Raw genomic sequence first — 23842 nt, forward strand, 5'->3', positions numbered from 1 at the left:
TTATCATTTTCATCTCACGATTGATCTTCATTTCATTCATGTCAGATATTTCTCTATATTTTCTTCTTGAATAGATTTTTTTACCTTCTTACAAAAAGTGCATGTATATACAAGTAGAATACATTCTAGACGAATCCCTTGAAATAAGAATTAATTTAATATGGTCATATTACGTAGCAAATCTTCTTTTACAAAATCTTTGTGTTTAAATGATTACAACTTGATTGTATAGGGTATTAAAAGTAGGGTTATAAGCAAAGTTGCCAAAAATAAAATTTTGGGGCATATGAATCTTTTTACAATACTCTATTTACATTCACACTTTATAGCCTAACTTCGTAGTAATTACTGTGTACGGTGTGGGTAAAATTGCTGTTTACTTAATAACGAAGTAACAATTAAAATACAGAAATATTTCCATTTTTGCTGCATTCTCGAAATCGGCATTAATATTATCTATTTAGATTTTTTAGAAATTGGGCTTTGTGATTTTATTAATTAAATGAGCACATTTAGTAATATCTGTTTATTATTAATGTTGCGTTATTATTACTTTTATACATATTTGATATTGGCCATCAACAAATATGTTACAATTTTTATTTCCCCATCCTTAGTGTTTTCATTTTGTTTATTCATAAAAACTAACGCAATATATTTTTATAATAATAATAATAATAATATAATAATAATAGATAATAATTCATAGTCATTATATGTGACATGTGACCACCAATAATAATTATACCGCGTTAAATTATACATTGTCGTTCTCCTAAATCCGCTCCGTACTAATACGACATGCGTCATTGGAACAACGTGCGATAAATGCGTAAACGCAGCGCGTAAATCGATATTCAACAAATAAGATTTAAGTAAAACAATAGAATACATGCATACTCGATGCGATAAAGTCGTGAAGAAAAATTAATTGCTCGACGCATATGTTCCTTTTTTTCCAACGAAAGCAGAATTTCGCACAACGCAAATACGTGCTAAGATGTCGCGCTTAAAATTTTGTATTATGTTCACGAAATTTATTCTGCGAGAACGAATTTCAATCTCGGAATGATCGACGATCGCTGAAAAGTGCGCGCGCGCGCGTTGGTGTATGTGGTTCACTTATCTCGCCAGTCCGTGATACCTGAATCACAATACCTACGCATATCGTTATCTTTGTAATTCGCGTGCGAAGGAAATCTAATCGTCCATATACAATGGCTTAGTATCGCTTATTATATCAGTATCGGCATATAATCGCAAGGGCAATTTTTATCATTCGTAAAAAAATAGTTCACTGCGAGTGCATCGAATTTCAGCGTTTTTTCTCAGGCTAATTGCATGAATCTGGTACGACCAAGTTCGAGTAAGATGTACTCGAGATGTAATATAAATGAGCCCCCCCCCTGAAAATTTTTTCCTGAAACGTGGTTTACTGCAACGGGGTGCTAAGAATGCGATTTCAGGCTGCAAGTGTCGAAAATTACTTGGAGTACATAGAGAAACGATACGTATCTCACATTTCGAAGCGGATCGACATAATCAGCCCGCACGAGCCGTATCAATCGTCGAGAGTTTATTTTAATTTTCATAGTATAAAACAAATCAATCGCTGTGTTCATGCGTTATGTGTTCCATGTACGTATGTACCTGCATGTGTTGAAATTGTTGCGTATGTGTGTGGGATGTAGTAATATCGACCGGACATGATGATCGTCCGATTCACACGGGCAAATCGAGCGGAACGTGCTTTACGCTAGAATAGACTTTTGCTGAAAAAGAAAATACCGCTCACTCACAGCCGTTATTGTCAGTTTGTCTGGACGTCTGCACTAAATATTCAGCACGTACTATGTACGCGCAATTATATAGATTGAAGCTCGTAAACGCGAGGGAGATTTGAGAAAATTACCGATTTACGTTCCGCGGAGGGTGTCTTTCCTTTTGTTTGACGAAAAGAAAAATATCGGGCATACTTCGAACGCGATACCGCGGTATTCGATATTGAGAGGGTAAACTCGTTCCCTTTCATATCGAACGTAATTATGAAAGAAGGACCTAGTTTCCAACTTTTGCATTTGTACATTTTCTCGGTTAAAATAGACCGCTAGATCTATAGCAGCGCAAGCGATTACATAAAAGAAACAAAAAGCTAATTGTCAGATTCAAAAGTTATTTCTTGTTAATTATCACTTCACTACATTGCAAAACTGCAGTTTTTATTCTCTTTTAATGCTAAAGTAGCTGCATTTGAGAAATATATACCTATTTTGGATCCGGGTCCTTCCTGCATAAATATGTTTAATTAAAAATTCAGATCGATTCCACTGGTCCTTTCACGTTGATGCCAAGTCAAAGAGGACTACAATCTTTATTCCATCCGATCGCGAAGTTCATTACCGCTCTAGGGACGCACGATCAGTTTGGGGATGCAATCGTCCGTTATCTTATAATTTTAGATTCGAGAAAGGCATCCAAGCAGTTCTGTGAGAAAGCCACTCCGCCTTCGTCGATTATCGATGGAACCAACCTCTGGCACGCTCTCTCTCGAGTCCCGCACACTACTCGCTAATCGTGTCTATCTGATCTATGAGCGATGATAAGAGGACAAGAGGTACGTGCTGTTTTACGAGACCCAGCGATTAGTGCGATCGGTGATGCGTCATTTGCAACCGATAAGCGTGTAATACGCGTTGTAAATATCATAAAAATAAGCGGTGTTTCTAGACAACTGAGACATGTCTGCAAATGAGAATATTTCTTATTGTTTTAGACATTCTTGCTGTCCAGATTACTTGGATATCACTTGAATATTCGGTGAGCTTTTCTTCTTTCCCGCTTTTACTAAATCTGGGCTAAAACTAATTGGACCTCGTCGTTTGTTGCGACTACGAAGGATCAAAGTGTCAAGACAGTCAAAGAGATAGGTACGTACGAGATAGGCGCGACGTTCGCGCCGAGAGTTCTCGATAGACGCACGATAAATATTATTATATTGGTTACGCGATATAGGGAGAAGCAGAGATAATAAACCACGCGGAATTTTTCACTTGGACAAGAGCTATCTTACAATAGATAAAACGCGTCCTCGCGAGGAATGCGAGGACGACGCGAGGCACGTCGCGGCGACCCGCGCGATTCCGTCGCCCTTTACTTATTTCCTCTCTGAGTTTATACTGACAATGAGAATCATACTCATACGCCTGACTTTCTCTCTATACGTAGGTACATACGATGCACTTATGCATCCCCGTAAGACTAATCGAAGAGAGTGAGAATCTCTCTCATTCATTTTTGACCATTCGCCAATTATTCTCAACACAAATTTCGGAGGGGAAACAATGTTCGGAACTCAGAGGATCGTATCATTGTCGCCCGACGCGTTTCGATCACGACGGAACTCGCGAAACTCAGCGGGATGGCCGCGCGGGATGCACGCCTCCAAAGAATATAGTGCACATTTAACAAAAAACAAAACAAAAAAAAAACCGCTAACGAGGAAACGTGCGTGAATAATAAATTAATCGATCGCATGCGCGCAAATTACATTGTTTTATAAATCGTATAAAAATTTTCTATGTTCAACCTAGTCTTATAATGCCTTAAGAGTATGGTACGGGAATTTGTTGTATAATGCCTGCAGATATGCGCGTCTCTCTTTCGCGCGAGACAATTTTGCTACGATCTGTGCGCGCGAGCTCCAAGCTGTCGAAAAAGCGTGCGTTTGTTTGTTTGGTTTTTTTTCTTAATTAATTATCGGTGTCGATTCAGTTTGACGATTAATTAGTTTATTTGGTCATCCAGCGGAAAGAGACCAAAGTGCGAACACGACGAGCGTGAAGAGAAGGATCCGCAATTCAATTACAATCGTCTCGCGAGCTGAATAAATCGGCATTTTTCCATAGCAGTGACACGCGATTGATATTCGCGTTCACGTGCTACGACGCCGTTCTTAAGGTTGAAATCTTCTTTAAGCCGGTAAGCATGAGGTGGCCGATCGTGTGATTCCTCGCGCACGCTAAATCGCGGCGTGGCGTCTCGCGGCGCGCAAAAGCGAATCGAAAAATAAGTCGGAGACACGTGAGAGATAGCGAGTAATCTTTTGTTATTTTCTTCGTACAAGAGATTTCGCAATGTTACGTCAGCGGCACAGCTATCGGCGAGATATTTCGTCGAGGATCGATGCAACGCACTCCTATCATTTTACATTCGCATGGTATCATTCTCTCGCGCTCTGGCTCGATCTACGAAAATATCACGTGGATTTCCCCTCTATTTGCCTTTTATGAAACAGGAGACTGAGATTTCTTTTGAAAATTTGTGTACACATACGCGAAACCGTACTGTATTGTAATTTGCTTGAATTGCTAATATGGATTTATGCATATTGAAGTTACTTTAACTCTCCTCCGCTCACATTCACAAACTCGCACAATATAAAATCCTAATTTAATATGGCCGGTAATTTGTTTTACATCCTCTTTCTTTCTTTCTCGAACCACCCACTACTCTGTTTCTCCTTTCATTTTGTTATTTTGTTATATAAGTATATAAGTATACTTACGCATTATATAAGTAAATTTTATATTAGAGTAAATAGATAATTCCAAGCTTATGCTAATTTTAATTATACGTGTGTGTGTGTGTGTGTGTGTGTGTGTGTGTGTGTGTGTGTGTGTGTGTGTGTTTGTGTATGTGTGTGTATCGATAATACTAAATTCACATTCATCTTCTATGTATAACGAAAACTTTCATTCCTTTTTTATTTTTTCCATACATTCAAACGCGTGTTCACATTCTCTCTCTCTCTCTCTCTCTCTCTCTCTCTCTCTCTCTCTCTCTCTGTTATTTTCACTTTCATACAATAAACACTTTCAAAGTCTGATTTTTCAACCTAGAAAAATATCAAACAAAGAAAATTTATATCAAGCGATTTCAGAGAATACCATCATTCTTTCTGCGAATAACATATACGCGAAGATAACAAATAAAAGGTTTAATTTCGCCGTGGATTAATTGCACCTACGCTCAAATAATGACATCTGTCTTTGTTTTTTCGGTATAAATTATTCTACGATGAACGGCCGCGTCGAACGACAAACTGATAAATAATTTATTCGTGTTTAACTTCGTGTTTTAACTTTTAACTTGTTGACATTAATATTCATTTCGTATTTGGCCATACTAAAGGATCTATTCTTGCGACGATCAAAAAGAATAATCAAGTTTTTATAAATCGATAGAGAAACAGAAAAACATTTACGTTTTATGTATGATTGAATTTGCATATAAATAATATTCTAGATAATTCCCATTAATTTCTCGTTATTAGTGTTTATGTGTGTAATAATAGGAGCGATATAAAAATTGAAAACAGTTAAGGATTAACGACTTTTCATAAAATTTTTCGCCCACGTATTTTTCATCGTAATAATATTTTTGATACATGTCCAGCTAAATTTCTTTTGTAATATTACGTATTTTTGTTTGTTAATACGGAATGACAATGTGTCCGCCGTTAGCTGAGCCTTTAGCTGAAAAACACCGCCGCGTTTTGCGTCTCGCGAAATTTTGCTACTCTGAAATGCAATGGAAAGAGTAGATCGTTAACTCTCCTCTTCCGTATCGTTAATCGATTATAAAGATATAGCCCTTGGACATTTATATATAGGAACGAGTCGCCACATGCGCGATATAATAGGTAGGTAATATCTGAAGCGAGAGCGCCTATCGCGGGGGATTCAACACGCTAAACAAAAAATCACAATTTTGATTTGTGCGAACGTTTAAACACTTTCGCTCTCGTCTACTAATCTAAACCTAATCGTGTGAACTTTGAAAATCGCACCATTGGATTATCGTCAAGAATAATCCTTGTTCTGTATCGCATTCTCAAAGAATCGATCCAAGATCATCTCCGAGAACATTCGGGCGCTCAACGCTCGTTATTTCCTCCATTACTTTATCTAGCCATTCCCCCTTTCTTCATAAACATATATCACGATATAGCCTTATATAACAAACCTTCGCTTAAAAACAACGCTAAATGCGCATTTTAATCGCTTTTTACTAAGAAGCCAATAGGGACAATCTCGAGATATGTCTGAGTTGAGAATAACTTCATGATATAACTACTTATTTCTTATGTCGCTTAAGGAAGTGCAGCTTCTACTGCTTACAAAAGCAGTTCTTTTGTTTCTATATGAGTTATACATTCAGCAACGCGTTAGCTCTTGATCGCTTCGCGGCGGGTTTTGCTTGCCATCGTCGACTTTATCGTCCTCCGCTCTTCTTTTTGCAAGAAGCAAACGAATATCTACGCTCTGCATGATCGTAAGATTTGCGTGTGTATTTATTATAATATTTTTTTAATTTGAAAATCTCTCTATTTCTCTCTCTCTTTTCTATTGTGTGTGAAAAAAATAAATCTCTCGAGACATTCTTCGCGTTTAGACCGTGTCTAACAGGTTGTTATGAGGAAATTGAAATAATAAAGTTGCAAATAAAAGAAAGTGTATGATAAACGAGTAAAAACGTGAATAAAAATTAAAACTTACAAAATTAATAATTTATAATGTCCAGGTAACGATATACAGTACCACAAAGGTACTCTCCGCGTTTGTCTTTTCTATAATTAAATAACGAATGGAATATGTCTAATATGCAAAAGTCGTTTGTTAATCCAAACTTAACAGCACGATACAATTTTGTAGTAACATCCATTGTATGTGGGGGGGGGGGGGCGTGAAATAATATAGTAACATTATACATATTATTGCACTTAAGTTTCTCACGAAACACATTTTCTTACTATATTTTACATTTTTTTTTAGATAATCGTAGATCTTTCTCTTCGTGTAATTCTTTATGTAGGCTTGTTTATTGAAATATATATGCCATTCGGCGATTTTATCTGGAGACGATTTGAACCTAGTGTCCCTCTCGAAGTTCCATTTACGGACTTATAAACGCAGAAAGTACGATGTTTTCATTTAACATCGCTTCTAACATTTCGTTTTGAATTGAATTTTCGGAGAAAATTTTGTCACGCTTTTGTATTGTTCGAAATATTTTTTTAAATTTTGTGAATGAAATCTTTAGTATCGAGTATTCGATGTTTTGAATTACACACCGCAAATAAGTGTACTATCCTCACTGTCGTCTATTTAGCTTCTCGCTACTACTACTACTGAGAATTGATGTTAAACTTCAATCTTGTTGTTGCAACGTCGTATTACGCATATAGATGTGTCTCACGCAGTTGTGTTAAAGTAGCGTTTTAAGCGTTCAGAGGAAATCTCACCAGAATCTCTGAGCGCTGTCCCATAGGCTCTTCAAACTTGATCGGAACTCAAAGCGAAAGTTCTGATAGTATCACGCTATGTTGTTACCGCTCATTGTAGTCACACATTTTTTTTCGGGCGTGTTTTGGCTCTCCGAATTACTTCGTACCGCTTTTGGCGGGCTGCCTGGTGTTGATGTCGTATCACCCGACAGAGCATTGTTGTTGTTCGTCGACGTCGAACTTCTTCTACCGTTCTCACGGGTCGGTGACTTTACATCGAATACAGACGTATCCGATTCAATGTCCGAATCGATCTGAAACCGATACGATGCTGCATTAGTTAATGATACAAAAGCGACTCTCCTAGCATTCGCTATCTCATGCAAATCTTCATAGTAACTTTAAATAAAATCTAATTTAAAAAATTATTTTTATTTTTATCAAAAAATTTAAAATACAAAAAATTGTTTAGATTATTCATGCACAAGTGAAAAATCTATATCATGTTAATCTAGGTTTACAATTAGATTATGTGAAAGAAATTATGAGAAAGAAATAATGCGGTGAATTTATCTTATAATAAAAATTTTTGTTAAAAAACTTTTAACAATCTGAAGATGAAAAAGTGATAAATATTACAACAGTGTTAATGAAAAATGAAGATGACGAGGATGATGCGCTACCTTATTGAAACAGACTACCTGTCTGGTAGCTGGGTGAGGATTAAGAAAGAGTCGTTCACTGGTGTCGCTACCGCAGCTGGAGCTCTCACTCATCTCCGTGGTGAATTTTCTGGAGGCCCTCGGACTAGGCGGCGCAGCTCTGCTTTGCCCTCCCAAGTTCATACCTACATTTCTCGAACACACCTGAGATTGAATGTGCTCGCACACTCGCCTGAATCTTCGAATGTTTCCTGCAAACATTACATTGGTTTTATCTGATCCTTAATTCGACAATATTTTATTTTATTTTTTTTGTTTTAGAAAAATTTCAAAAAGAGTTATATAGAGGAGTTAGGGATTAATATGACTTCTTTTGTGAGGGCATTAGCGTTTAAATCGAGCGAAGATTGTTTTTGCCAATTAAAATGCGACTGGAATTTACATAGTATGACAGACTGTATTTACGAGCTAAGTGACTATAGCTTGTTTTCGTTGGTCGTAAGATGCTAAACTCATTAAAAAAGTTAGAATCTATCGTATCGACATACAGAACGTAATATATATGTACATATGCGAATAAAACATAATATTAGATGTACATATATATTAGTTGTATGTGCCAAGGTAACATCGATCTAATTGCGCTTGGATGACTGCCAAACACCGAAGAGCATGGTGATCCACTATGTTGTACCTACGGTGTATTTTTGCGAGGACTTTGTACTTTTCGAGGTACGCTTCTTCAGTCTAGACTTCTAGTTTCTTCACTTTTTTTTTTTCTTTGATTTAAGAGTGAAAATTTAAACTTTTGAACAAGAACACAATTGTACGCTTACCACTCAATAATGTGAAGGTAATGGCAAAGAGGGGCTCATTCGGCTGCTTCGAGATTGCGCTAATGTCAACTTGAAATCGCACTTGTCTCTGGAACATGGCTGGTGCGGTGCTACCTCTTTTGTACTCCACTCTGAATGACATTGGTGAGCTCACGCTATGAGATAATTCTGCTATCTGCAAGCGTACAGTTTGTCCCAAATTAAGTATAAAGAAAGATTAATAAAATTGATATAATTCATAATAAAATTCTGACAGATCAAATCAATTTTAAAAATCAAAGACAAAGTCATATTTTGTTAAATTCTTTTCTGGATAGGTAGTCGTGAATTGTTTATATTTTCAAGATTTATTTCAAAATGGATAGTAAACTTTGGTACACTTACCGATAAAAAAGCGTGAATCAGATCGGCTTTCACACTGGCTAGCGGTTTTCCTTTGACCAAAACAGTAAAAGTTTCGTCCTTTTCCGTAGTCATCAAACTACCAAACCATGATTTTTTCGTAAGTTCCGGCGAAGAATCCGGCGTAAGATGTACCTGTATGCACAAAAAGTTGAAAAACACAACGTTTGATTTGCCTTAAATAACTATAATCTTTTGCATTATACTCGTATTACATTATACTGCACCGGAGAATTTCATTAAGCGTAGAAATATCCACGAATTTTTCGATTTTATTAAAAAGAAAAAGTAAACCAAAAATGCGGTTATTGCTAATAATCGTATATTGTAATTGATAAAAAATTAAATAATATTTATGTATAATAAAAAGGAATAAAAATTATATTTTTATTATCTATGTTACCGCATACCTCCTCGGTACTCGTGAGCAATTTACGACGATGAAACCTGGGACTTCCTAAGAAAGAATTCTTGATTGTGGTTAATCGTGATCTCCAGTGATGAGCTCCGGATCCCGCTCCTGTGTGAGGTGAACCCGGCGGTGTAACGCCGACCGCAACTACTGCGAAACGAGTCGTATTTTAAAAACATATGTTTGTCTTATCCTAAAAGCGGTAAAACATGTTAGCTTATTCCTTCTCTTTCCCTTTATTTTTGTAATTAATCAGTTATCTCCCAAATTTTTGTTTAAAATTGATGTGATCGTTACGTGTTACGATTGGTTGCTCCAATTAAGGAAAAAGGCTATCGCGTAAGGACAATTTATCACGCAATTTTATTTAATTACAACACAAGTTCTATACACATATTGGAATGATCGGTAAAGCGTAAGATACTAATCTGCATAATCACATCGTAGTTTAAATCCCTATTAAAACATTGATACACAATTTCGCGGCTATGCGATAAATATGAGAGCACTTAGCGTAATACGCTCCATCTATGCTAATGAGGTAATAGTCTTTAAGAACAGCAGTTAACTTAAGTGATTATCGATGTTGTACAATACAGTCTCTAGTACATGCAAGCTACAATTGTAAGTACATATATATATATATATAATATAAAAAAAAATATATGTGTATAAAATGTATGTATGTATATATCTACATATATAATACATAAATAATCAAAATTTGAAAATGTTTGAAAAGAACACTTTGAAGAAAAAGAATGGAACAAAAGAGATAGATGAAGAACAGAATATATATAATCTAATAATAAAATTACACGTACGTAGCACACACACACGCGCGCGCGCGCGCGCATGGCTTGCCGTTACTTGCGTGTTAACTTTTTCCGACATTGTCATTGGACAATACAACAATATATGTTAAAATATTTAAAAAAAGAGCAGGATTTTTTTGACCTACCAATACAAACTTGAAAGATAGTATTCTTGAAATAAGAGCACGATATAATTTTAAGGATAATATGTTAAACTTACCAGGCTGCATTTCATTGAGTTCAATACCGACATTAGTGAGTGCCGACGTCGGCGTTGATGTCGGCGTCGAGACGCTTTGATTAGTAGGATTACCACCGTTTCCGGCGATGGTAGTAATTGTACTGCCACCAATAGATAGTCTGTGTGCACCGCAGGCGATCGTCTGGCCCACGTGCGACGTCGGCACTGCTCTGTGGGGACTTAGCAGACTCGTAGGTGCGTGCAACGGTGAGCTTCCTGGCGTTGACGAGTGCGAATGAGACGTATGAGTGTGGCCACCCGTGCTCGGTGATCGACGCGCGTGATGTCTCGTACTGCAAATTATTAGCAACCTAATTAACGAAATTGCAAATTATCTTTAAACGAAAAAAATTAAACGCTTCAATTGGAAATTTTTCTTTTTTTGAGATTCGGTTGAAATGAACTAACAAGTTGTAAGCGAAATATAATAATTCGATAGTCGCGCCTGACGTGAGTTCACAACATCGACGAGAGAGAGAGAGAGAGAGAGAGAGAGAACAATGCGGGGAGACACGTGATATGGTGCACGCGACATGTGTGTGGATAACTGACGCTGTCACGCGATCGCTGGCCAGTTTGAAGCGAATCATACAGCTGCCTACTCCCTTACAAAATGTTTTCGTTGAGTGCAGTTGACGCATTAGTTTTATCGGCAAATGCGGGAATCAGATAATCTCGACTTCGTTCTCCGCGCAATAAGAGTATAAAAAACGATCTGTTACATAATGCTTCTAACTTTTTCTATTCGAATTGATACCAATTTACCTGGACTGTCTTCTAGGCGTCAAAGGCGAGCCATGACTGATCTGTCCGAGATTGAGCGCGGTACTACCATTCACTCTACACGTATCCACTCGTTTTCTCGGTGGATCGGCTTCTAATTGTCCGGCGGATCCTCTCATGCTACTCCTCATTACCTCTAGCTCATCCTCACACGCTGGTCTTCTTCGCTTTCTCTCTAGCAGTAGGAAGTATATCACCTTCTCCGTGTTATGGCTGAGAGAACATTCACATATTAAATCCCACAGTTGCTTTTCTCAATACTTTTCTAATACTCAAACGAATGGAAACTACAAAATTCAAAGTTTCTCTACGAGCGAGAGAAATTTTATCTTACTTTGGACTGAGCAGCTCTTGAATGAGTTTGTCGCGCTCCTTGAAGCAACCAAGACTCGCGATCGCCTGTAGTACGTCGGGATCGATCGCTTCCACGGACGGAATAACGTGCGTCTGCACGACGTCCATCATCGATAGTTCCAATTCCAATTCGCCTTTACCCGCCGCCGTTACCCAAATATGCCTATTTATTTCTGCTAACTAAAAAAAATTATTGCTTTATTTAGAAAATGTCTTAGTGAGGCAGACAGATAGACAGAGAGAGGGAGGGAGGAAGAGAGAGAGAGAGAGAGAGAGAGAGAGAGAGAGAGAGAGAGAGAGAGAGAGAGAACATTGCAATCTGGAAGAGGAACAAAAGAATCTCACCGTCAATCTTTTCTCAGGATCAACCTCTATCATGCCTCTCAGCAAATTTTGACATTCGGGTGGTACGAAATGCGGTATATAAAACAATCCGCGCTTAACTTTTTCCAACAATTTTCTCAGATTGTCGTCGTCAAAGGGTAAGGCGCCTACCAGAAGCGCGTAAAGTATTACTCCACAAGACCATACATCCGCCTTTCTACCATCATATTTCTCCCCCTGTTAAAAAGAAGCAAATAGTTTTGTAAGTTAATACTGAAATAGTTATTACTCGTTTAATTTATCATTTCTGTGTAATTTAATATTGCAAATTGATTGTAATTTAAGGGCTCTTACTCTGATAACTTCGGGGCAAGCGTAATGAGGTGATCCACAACTAGTTTCCAGCATAGAGCCCGCAGGTTGCAACGATGCCATTCCGAAATCCGCTATCTTAATGTTATTTTTCTCATCCAGCAACAAGTTCTCAGGCTTCAAATCTCTATGGCTAAAATAATAACAAAATCAAACAAATACGTCTGAGTTATTATATAGATTAAAAGCGACAATGCACGTGACTCACCATATACTATGACTGTGACAAAAATCTAATGCAGAAATTATTTGTCGAAAAAATCTCCTCGCTTCCTTTGGGGTCAGTCTGCTCTTTTTAACCAAATAATCGAACAGCTCCCCGCCTGAGACGTGTTCCAGAACAAGATATCTTGAAAAAATATAAAACGTCACACTCTTGTATATTGTTTATTAATTTTAAGGCTTCATCATACTTTTACTCAATACTTACAGATATTTCTTGTTTTCATACACATCCGAAAGACCGAGCACGTGCGGATGGTCGATCAGTTTCATAATGGCGATCTCACGCTCTACTTTCATCAACACGGATTCCGAAAGCTTTTCGCGGTTGATAATCTTGATCGCTACCTTCTTACCCAGCACACAGTGCACGCCGAGCTTAACTAAACCTGAAATTAAAAAAAAACAAGATATTTTTCTTATGCGAACATATATACGAAAATTGCAAAAATTTCTATGTTTTATTGATTATTAAAATCATTATTTAATCTTTGTTATATAGCATTATGATAAGTAAATCTGATTATTTTTTTTTTTTGCCTTACTTAAAAAATTTTGAATTATTAATTTGCTATAATTCTGCAATTGTCGACACGATTGTGAGCACAAATAAATGAAAAGAAAATCAGTGAAGTTGGAACGTGCTTGAATTACTTGAGGATTGAGTTATTTCTCAAGGATGAGGTAGTACATAAACACACACTATTATCCCGAACAAACAAGCACAATGTTTATTCGAGTGGTTCAGCATTCTTTTTGTTTGGTGAATTCCAAACAATTTGGCGAATTTATATTAAAAAGCATCACTCTTTGAACAGTCATAACTTTATCAATTAGCTGTGTTAGGAGTATATTAATAATTCGAGTTAATCAAATGCAAATGCATTGATTTGTTATTATTTGCTCCGTATTCTTCTTGCGAATATGTTTCTAATTACACGCTAATTGAATATCTGATAACATTTTAATTAAGCGTTTGTTAATTCGCGCATGACACAAAATGCCTTATATAGTCACGAAAAATCTTTCGTCAATTTAATTCTTGCCAATTCTATGACGACCAAAGAGTAATGATTACATTATTTTATACTTATAGTTACAGTAAAATGAATCACGAATCATATTAGAGACAAATTATAGAAGCATACAATTATAGAGGACCAAGAGATCAGATTTATGATTCTTTATAAGGACATGCGAGAAAAATAATTCAAAATGATTCAAAAGAAATGATTCAAAGGAGAGCCAATGTAAAAACGGGATTTATGAGATTGGCACAAAATTGATTTAAACCCCTGTCGGAAGTTCACAATGAGTCGCACCGTACAACTGTCTTTATCCATTTAAATGGCTGCGCTCCGACAACGATGGTACATGGCTTAAGCAGATAAGCGGGAAGAAGAAAAGAAAAATACAGAAAGGAACTATTCGTTGTGAGACAACGATGGAGAGCAATCAAGAATCCTCGTCAATGAAGTCGCGTCTATCCGAAGATTTAATCTTAGATAAAGAATCACATTGCTCTTCACACGACGATTACGTAAAAATTACGAATGTTATTATAGGCATTTGATTTTCGCGAAATGATCGACATGTTTTGATTACACGAGTGAAAAATCATTTTTCATGTACGCGTCGGCTTCTCTGTGTCTGTATCACATGCACTGATTTGCATATCGTCTAAAAATATATAATGTTTCTGTGAGGTTACGCTAGAATGGTATAAATACTTCAAGACATTTTTTTTTAATGATCGATAGCCACCTTTCAGCCATTCTCAATCGTAACGCGAGAGATTAAGTCTCGTCAGTGATTGACAAGATGACAATTCGCGTACGGAATTAAACGGACGGAACGTTTCCCGTCAAATCCGGTGGCAATTGCATTAGCAGTTATCGAGACCATCGAGAGTTAAAGTGCACTTCCCCCAACGATTTACGTCATCTATGATTTAACGGTGTCGATAGCATATGCATTTGTAGAGAAAAGCTTTCGAACCCGTCATATGCAATTTAGAACTTTATATTTGTCAAGATTAAATTTTATGTGATTCGTGCATATAAAACAAATCTTAGCGTTAGTATGTCGAATGATTAAGAGATGCGATGACGAATTTGTCATTTTCAGATTTTAATTTTGCATTTATTTTTCATTAACCAATTTCCACATCAAACTTGTAGGGAATTTTTCGTATTTTTATTTCTTTCACGCGAGAACGTTACCATTTTAAATGGTTAGATTCTTCTTTCTAACGTCTTCATCGATCCTGTCGGTTATAATTCAAACTGCGCGCACTCATGTCGCGAGTATGAGCGGTAATTTCATTACCCGCCTGCGCGTGGGTCACGGAATTCAAAGCGTGGAGAGGAATTCATTCGTATGATTAACGCGCCGTATTGTCACGTGCCGGAGCATGCACCCCTTTCGAGATGCATACGGGATCGATATAGTCCACCGGAGGAAATGACCACCACGCTACTCATCCGCTGAAAGCCGAGCCACGAATTCATTAACGAGCTTTTGCGAAATTACGTGTTGATCGAAGAACCAAATTTCTATTTAAGTCTCGCATTTATATTGAGAATTTCGTCTGGAAATATTCTATCTGAACAAAAGATGAATGAAAAGTAAAAAAGAAAAAATGATTTATCTTATAATTAATATTACTAATTTACTTTCGCATTTACACGCGGAATACATGCGCGTGCGAATTAGCAAATTCTTTTTTCTTTGGTGCGTTTGTTGTCGATGTTATTACTCTCCAGTCTATTTGCTTGTGGCATTTAATTAAAAACGATTATTAACTGCTTCATAAAGATTTACAATTGTCGTCGAGTTTTTTTTGTATCAATGGACGAAATACAAAGCAAGGATTCTTAAACTTTGAACCATTTGTTATTGGAATATCAAGTTACAGTGCGATTCATGAACGAAGAGAATTTAGAAATTTAATCCTTTATTGTTCCCCTATTCTTCTGCTTCTTTTAATTGCTCACGCTTTTTTATGATTTAAAAAAAATATATAATATAGTCAGTTTATAATTACGTAACAATAGACAAATAAAATTTTTTACATATTTTTATACAGGTATGAGATATTAAGGTATGAGGTATTATTACGGATTAGCCATTACAATCATTTCAATCAAATTGAAAAACGTTTCTGATTCTCCGCCTGCCCATAACTGTTACATGGCATAATTAGTACATTGTCAGTATCGATCGTATAATAGCAATTGAATGCCTTCGTGGTAAGAGCAAATTAGTGCGGCGACGGTAAACTCTCCCATCTCTATAAATCTTTGATTGCAAGCTTTCTCTAAAACTTTTATTTATCTCTTTATAATTTCTATCACAGCTTTATATAATATTTAATTACTCTGGTTTTTTATTTCATGTTTTATTTTGACAAGGAATGCTCCGTGCGTGTGCGTGCATGCGTGCGTGCGTGCGTGCGTGCGTGCGTGCGTGCGTGCGTGCGTGCGTGCGTGCGTGCGTGCGTGCGTGCGTGCGTGCGTGCGTGTGTGCGTGTGCGCTGAGAACAAAATGTTAATTCGACTAAATTTTCTAATTTAAATTTTGTCTATTCAAGTATTTATATATTTTAATTAACTATATAAATATTTGATGAAATTTGTGCATTTAAGGAAAATGCATAAATTCTTAAACTGACAAAATTTTAATTTTGTTGGAAAATTTTGTCAAATTAACAATTTTTTTTCTCAGTGTGTGTATATCATAAAATTATAAGATAAAATTGTTCGTGAAAATTGCGACTGCCACTTTTGGCACTTGCACAAGTTTACGTTACCATTTATATGTATAATAGTAATAAAATACACAATAGTAATAAAAATGTTCATTTTGTGAGCCTTCTCGGCATGTGAGTTATACGAAATATGTATATATTTCTGAGAATTTGAACGCAGTTATGCTAAGAGCTAATCTGAATTGTATTTGAATACGAAAATAGACCTACAAATATAGAGAAGAAAGTTATGATCGAATATTCGAATTGAACCGCTGACCCACGAAAATGCACTCAGCAAAGATATAAAACTAATGGTCTTGTGCACGGCCGTGGAATGGCTTCAACTTGATCCTATTATCACTATACCGCAATAACTAACGTTAGTTATAATTTACATATTAAAAACTTTTTAAAATCTTTCTATCCTCTTTGCGACAACAAAATTCTCAATTCTTGCTATATTTTCGAAGCTTGAAAAATATATCTTTTTGTTTCGAAAGCTTGCGTGAGTAACGAGATAATCCATGTAAATAATTACACGTGTTCTATGTCACAATGCAACAGTCCTTGAAGTAGTGCAAAAGTTTTGTGGAAAATTTGTATCGATCGAATTTCTAAACGTTTAATCTTTCCACCTAGAAAAGTGTTTCAAAACACTTGCTTTGAAGCTCTATCGCTGAGAACGCGTGCGAGAGATCTTGTATATCCTTCAGAATACGTGGACCTTAATGAAACGTTCTCGAGTCGACTTAATTAGACATTCTTGCGGCTATCTATCGTCAATCCCATAACAATTGCAACGGAGATTTGTAACAGAGAGGGAGGAGGAACATGGGAGGGGGTGGAGAGAACGTGCACCACCCACCAGTCTGGCCTTTCCCCAAGGTCTTTTCTAAGCGATACGGGCCGACGTACTGATGAGTCTCCTGGGTGTTGGACCCAACAGGGCTCTCCTTGCCCTGCATCGCCGCCGAACCGCTGCCTTCCTCTTGGTCCGCCAGGTTGAAGGGTTGTTTTGTAAAAACGGCCGATGTCAAACGTATATCACGATTTTTCTCTTCTTTCCGTAATCTTCGCTCGTCGTTAACACTTCCTTGTGAAATTTGGTAGTGATTGACCGTGTTCTATCGCGGTTTTACGCGACATCGTGCTCCTAATCGTAATAACTTGTGATGGATGTTTCGAGAATAACTTAACGCATAGATTGTCTTCGAGTATACTTTCTCAATTACATTTGAGCAGCAATTCGAAGACAATCGATGCGATATGCGCGTCAAATGTCATCAATTTATCATTGGTATTCGTCCATTCCTTCTCGGAGAACATCGCATACGTTTTGACTCAAGTACAGGTTATTTACGAATGTTGTTGGATTACTCGGACCATTGCATCTCTTTTGGTTGAATTAATCAAGAACTATTGTAAATTGCGTGTCGTATCCCACCATCTCGCCGTCGTTAACTTAAATTTTGGCTTTTCAATAAGCAGTATTCACTGGACGATGAGCGATAAGAAACATCGCAAACACTCCCAGGTGGGAGCATCACATCACTTAACAAACTCACTGCACTATCACTTTATCTCTCTCTCTCCTCTCTCTCTCTCTCTCTCTCTCTCTCTCTCTCTCTCTCTCTCTCTCTCTCTCTCTCTCTCTCTCTCTCTCTCTCTCTCTCTCTCTCTCTCTCTCTCTCTCTCTCTCTCTCTCTCTCTCTCTCTCTCTCTCTCTCTCTCTCTCTCTCTCTCTCTCTCTCTCTCTATGACAATCTGGCATAATTTTCTTTTAACTTTGGCGGATGCCTCTTGCGGATTCTTTTCATGTTGCCTCTTTCACCGTACACTGAAGAGACTACCGGAAATGTTTTAGGAAACGAGCATTAGCTAGTAGTCCGCTCATTTGAATCAGCGATGCATCGAGCGGACGATATAGGAGGATTTATGTCGATATTTATCAAGGTGCCTGAGCTGCTGTTGCATCAGTCGATCGTGACCGGCGATGATTGCACGAATCCGAAGTTGGACGCCATTGTGATTCGAGAAAAGACCCTACGGTATCCTATCTTGTCGAAAACGTGGCTGAACCCTGACGAAATCGGCTGCTTTTGATCGGTGGCGGCGTTGCAGCTCCTCCACTTTACGACGGTTTTCACCCCAACCCTTCACAATTCCACAAATCCCATTCAATTCTTGTTGGTGATATTCACTGTCTGCTTGGCACCCGCGGAACGGGTTTGCGACAAATTTGACTCAAGGACGATATCTCGGGGGGAGGGGGGGGGGGAGGAGGGGTTCTTAGATACGCTCGTGTCGAGCTGGTGCATATAAACTTGAAGAAGAGACCACCCTCCTTTCCTCGAGTCGCACTACCACTCTATCCCGCATGCACTCGTGCATCGATGATGTCGCTACACTTGAACGATAAGCGGCGTGATTGCGTTCGCGGCCGGGCTGTAAATCCGAGGTGGTGGTTCTATCACGATGAGGAAACTGTCACGAAGAATCTCTTCCTTACTCCGCGTTTTTACATCGACTCTATCTTATTTCGTTTTACAACTAAACTACTTTCTCATTTTAGAAATTTAGCTCCGTTTTACGGAACTGACGACGGCCACGACGGCGCTCCCAGTTCGATTATGTGCCGGACATACAGAGGGGGTAGAGACAGTGCGCGCGCAACCCCACGCCCGCGAAAGGGGAGACCCTTTCTACCCTCTGCGCGCATGGGGAACCACCACCGACCGAAGGCGGCGGGAGGGTGTTAGACCGGGCTCGGGAAAACGTGACGAAGAGAAAGCAGCCGCGTGTCTATCTTCGGGGTGGCAGAGTGTGCGATTGCGGGGGTGGCGTCGCCACTACCACCGTTGCGTCGGTACAAAGACGATCACCGATGGTTCGCGTCCGGACTTTCGTTCGTGGCTGAGTGAATTTTCCGTTATGCGAGGGTGTTCAGAACTTGTTTTTTTTTCTGGTGCTAATTTTACCTTATTCAGAAGGCACTAAATAGTCCGTCCTCTTTTCATCTTACCCTTCCATTAAAAAGTGATTCACTGAACCTCGGGTTGGCTCTCAAAGTTACGTTATACATAGGTAATATATAATATATTTATATATGTGTAATTTTAAGATAAGATGTAATATGATAACATATATCACGTATTATATATTATATATACATATATGAGCATGAGAAAATATTTTTAATTTGTCTTCTTTAGTTTTATTAATAATTTTATATAAAATAATGCTGCAAAATACTTCTATTTCTATTCTATAATATAAAAATATTGTTTTATATAGCGAATAAAGTAAGTATTTGCACAGTCTAGAAATTTTAATTTCTTTGTTTACTGTATATATCCGCGTGCTATTTATGTTATTATGTACTATATATCTTATATTTTTTAGTTACACAAGAAATTTTTTTGAAAGTCAATACCGTTAAATAAATATTGTTTAAATCTTTGTATAGATAATAATGCTTTATTTCGTTGCTCATCATATTTTGTTCGTTGTTTTATTGGCGGCACGTGCGTTTAATTGAGTTCGATAAGTTGATGATTTAAAATATACACCGAACATTCACCACTTTTCATTTAGAACAAGTAATAATACCTCGTGACAAAGTCGGAGCTATATTGTCATCTCGTGGAGAGAGAGTCGTTTCCGTCTCAAACGATAAAATGTGATTTCTCTGCTGGCGACAGAAATGGAATGTCGGAACTGCATTCCACTGTCATTGATGTAACTCACTCAACTGTCAACGTTTTAACTGACTGTGACGGAAACCAAGGGGTTGTCGACTCAGACACGGACCTAAACTAGTTTTGTCCCTGTTACCGCGATAAAAAGGACACATATTATGTCCTTTGACAAATAAGTCTATTTGATTTAATGTAAAATGAGTTTTGGTATTAAATATAAAGTACAGTAAAATAATTTATTTTATTTTCTACAGATAATTTCGTAAGAAAAATCGAGATCTAGTTCTTTTAAGGACCACAAACTTACATATATAAAGTTATCACAGCTGTATGTAAATGAACAATTTATTTTATATATAATGATAATATAATATCAGATATTTGAAATAGAATGTGATAACATCTACGTGATATTTTTCGGTAACAAAATTAAAAACTGGTGCTTTTTGATGTTTTCACTACTGTGTAGATATTATGTATTATTCGTAGTAGAGTCAGATGGAATTATAAATCGCAAGGTCCATCTGATTTATTCGTTTCTGTATTAATATTAATTATTTATTATTTTAGTTTTATTATTAACAAAAGGGCTCCGTCTCACAGCTTTTTTTCAAATCAAATTTAATAATATAGCAATACGCATAAAAATCTTAGTATTGTGTAAATTATATTGTGCACGTTATTATTTATTATATTTGAACAATCTTTTTAATATTTGTATTAATTTTTCTACATAATTTTTTGATGCATATTATAGTAAATCATGGCATGAAACGATTAATTAAATCAATGTAAATCACGAGAAATGTCTCCATTTTGATCGTGTAAATGAATCGTTCGTGGGGAGAAACTTGCGGAAAAAAGGAAAGACTTTTTCTTATTGTAATATGAATTTGTTAAACGTAGCAGTTAATTCTTTTGGAAAGAGAGAGCGTGAGAGAGAGAGAGAGAGAGAGAGAGAGAGGGAGGAGGGGAAAGAAGGAGAGAGAAGAGAGAAGTGTTTAATGGAGGTACTTCTTTCGATGAGACGCATGTATAAATATGCAAGGGAAATTACGCGCGCCATAGCGTGAGCTATCATGAGAAGGGCTACTTGTATAAGGGCAAACTGTAATGTACAGGGTGATCGATTTAATCTGAATATAGCTCTTACAGTATTTGATATTTGATATTGTTGAAAAAAATATCAAATTATAAATATAAATTGCTTCTAATCATAAAAACAGCTTTGTGTTTTATTGTTTTCTGACAAAAATGTTTTTTTCTATTATGAAACGGATGTTATCTTTTTTAATTTTTACATTTGAATAAGATCAAAATAAATCCATTAAAATATTATATATATCTGAAAGTTATAGTATCGAAATAGTTAAAAGAAGATGCATAAAAGAGAACTAGTTAAGCGAATCACCCCATAGATTCGATCTACGAGTGAGTGAGAGAGAAAATTACAGCGTGATAAAGAAACGGGATCATAGGGGAATAAGAGGGAAGGGGGAATAACAGTCGGTGGCATAAAAAGGAAGGGATGCAAGGTGCTCAGGATCGATAGATATATAGAGACAGAAAGGAACACAGGAAACGTCTGACACCTGGGAAACTCTTGAGGATTTCTTACGAGGTGATTCAACTTCAACTAACAAGCTGTTTTTCAATAGCAATCGATAATTTGACCATATATTTCTTGCATACGTTGAAAGAAATTTTCCTGCGATTTCCTCGCGACGTTAGGATTATGTGTTATGACTGATTGTTATTAAAATTATTCTACCAAAAAGATAGATTGACCTGAGAAATGTAAATCTATAGTGCAAATTTATGCATTTCTTTTCTCGAAACAAATAGTAATAGAACAAGATAAATAATAAATTTGTATTATATGCAATAAGTTAATTGTGAGAATTATATATAAGTTATAATCACAAATTAAGCTAAAAATTTTAGAAGAAACGTTTTTATCTCTTTTTATCAACTATTACATGATAACTTAACGGAAAACATTTATATTTTTACATATTTTACGATAATCAGAAAAACTCTAGTATATTATTAAAGAAGAAAAGAGATTTTACGCTCTGTCATATGTTATCTATGTTCTACAAGTATTCTAGATACAAATTTCAAGTTACACATCAGGAACGCATGAGTTTCAGGTTTTGAGCTCAAGTACAGGCGATTAATTAATCTGCTATCATCGTTTTTTTACTGTTCTTTGTAGCAGAACCAAGTAATTGTTGTAAATACGCACGTTAAATTGAATCGCCAATAAAAATGTTCTATTCTTTTATTGTTTGTTAGAAATTTACAGAAATAAAAATTTGGGAACATAATAAAGTTATATATACATGTTATATTTGTAGGCTCGAATATATGTTCGAGAATTCGTCAAATATTCAGCTAGGAATAGCCGAGATTAAACCGACAATTTTATGAGGACAGTAGGGAAATCCGGCACATGTTGAGAGATGAATATCTCGCTAGAGTGGTATAGACGCAGTTTATCCGCACTGTCAACTCGACGGATTAAATCCCGATGTAGTCGCGTCTGTGAAATTTTGCGTGGAAGTTACGATTAGTTCTGAAATACACCAATGATTAAATTTTTAAGACATTTTTATGACAATTTTCAAAATACAAACTTGAATCATATTCCGCGCATTTCTGTATATTATGTGTTTGCCACTTTACAAAAATCTGAGAGGGAGTTTCCCATTGTATAAAATTTAGAAAAGTACATCTTTATATTACAGTATGGATGCATTTGTGTAGAATGAAATAGAAATATCACTGATACTTTAGAAATATATTATATTTTGAAATTATAAGAGAACTGCAACCGCGCACTTTCTTTTATGAGTCAGAATGCATGAATATGATATTCTTCTTATGTGCGGATGAGTAATACATAAAAGGGAGACGTGAAGTACTAACATACCGAAGCAAATACTTAAAGCATCCCTATGACCCTACTGCTTCTCATCTTTTCCTTTTATATCATTTCTACTTTTTCCCAAATTATTTGGCGAATTTTCCAAGGATATTAATTTGTGGATTAATTTCTCTTTTAGAAAACAACTTGCAATTTTTTATAATAGATTTTTTATAATTTTCTTTATAATAAGATAATTATTAATATTAGATCATTAACGATGATAATGACACCTCCAATATGATTATGAAGTTGACGTACGTCGATGTTACAGTAATGGATACATCTATTCCTGGAGTATGTATGCGTTAAACGCATCGAGAGTGTAAGTGTATGTAACGTATTAGTTTGATTTATGCAGCTGCTAAATGTACTTTGTATATGGACTCTGGAGTGTGGTAAATTACGAGAGAGTAGCGTCGGGTGCGCTCCCACAAGATATAATAACATAATTGCCCTAAAGTATCAAGTTTGACATCGTTGATGTTCGGACGAGTTTTAGAAATAATTAACAGCTTGACTTCATGTCTCTTAGTTTGATTGGCATCTTTATCTGTCGTCGAAAAACATCGGCTGTTTCATCTGCAGATAAAATTTACGAAGGCGATAAATAGTTTAATTAACTCGTTAGCTAAGATGCGAGAAAACACCGTACTATTCTCCTTTACATTTTTCTAAATTAATATAGATGCAATCACTCTTTTTTATTATGGCTATATGCGTAGCATAATTTATATATATATATATATATATATA

General features: G+C 36.5%; 1 protein-coding gene and 1 long non-coding RNA gene across 4 annotated transcripts; one reads left to right on the plus strand and one right to left on the minus strand.

Moving 5' to 3' along the window:
- The first annotated feature begins 577 nt into the window (after positions 1-577).
- On the plus strand, positions 578-3914 carry LOC114255219. Its single transcript, XR_003626522.2, has 2 exons — positions 578-2614; positions 2774-3914. It is a non-coding gene; the product is annotated as an uncharacterized LOC114255219 (long non-coding RNA).
- Positions 3915-6822: 2908 nt separating this feature from the next.
- LOC105830753 (serine/threonine-protein kinase BRSK2) lies at positions 6823-17424 on the minus strand. Of its 3 annotated transcripts, none has more exons than XM_028193351.2 (13): positions 17325-17424; positions 12917-13097; positions 12695-12835; positions 12469-12619; positions 12136-12351; positions 11771-11970; positions 11419-11649; positions 10633-10946; positions 9596-9744; positions 9168-9320; positions 8784-8958; positions 7969-8198; positions 6823-7599 (listed from the first exon to the last, which is right to left on the minus strand). In XM_028193351.2, exons 1-13 carry the CDS (start codon positions 17422-17424, stop codon positions 7375-7377), a joined length of 2466 nt encoding a protein of 821 aa, XP_028049152.1. In that variant the 3' UTR covers positions 6823-7374. The 3 variants fall into 3 exon arrangements, with proteins under 3 accessions (XP_028049152.1, XP_012525742.1, XP_012525741.1); XM_012670288.3 differs by having other exon boundaries at positions 7987-8198; positions 9596-9747; XM_012670287.3 differs by having other exon boundaries at positions 9596-9747.
- Positions 17425-23842: the final 6418 nt, after the last annotated feature.

The sequence above is a fragment of the Monomorium pharaonis genome, chromosome 9, assembly GCF_013373865.1.
Source record: "Monomorium pharaonis isolate MP-MQ-018 chromosome 9, ASM1337386v2, whole genome shotgun sequence".
NCBI classification, from domain to species: domain Eukaryota; kingdom Metazoa; phylum Arthropoda; class Insecta; order Hymenoptera; family Formicidae; genus Monomorium; species Monomorium pharaonis.

Excerpts from the sequence above, each read along its gene's own strand:
- LOC105830753 (XM_012670287.3), bottom strand. The coding sequence starts at position 17,424 with ATGCAGGGCAAGGAGAGCCCTGTTGGGTCCAACACCCAGGAGACTCAT. Across the intron at positions 13,098-17,324 it reads CTTGGGGAAAGGCCAGACTG|GTTTAGTTAAGCTCGGCGTG; the intron begins GTGGGTGGTGCA and ends TTTTAATTTCAG. Across the intron at positions 12,836-12,916 it reads TATGAAAACAAGAAATATCT|ATATCTTGTTCTGGAACACG; the intron begins GTAAGTATTGAG and ends TATTTTTTCAAG.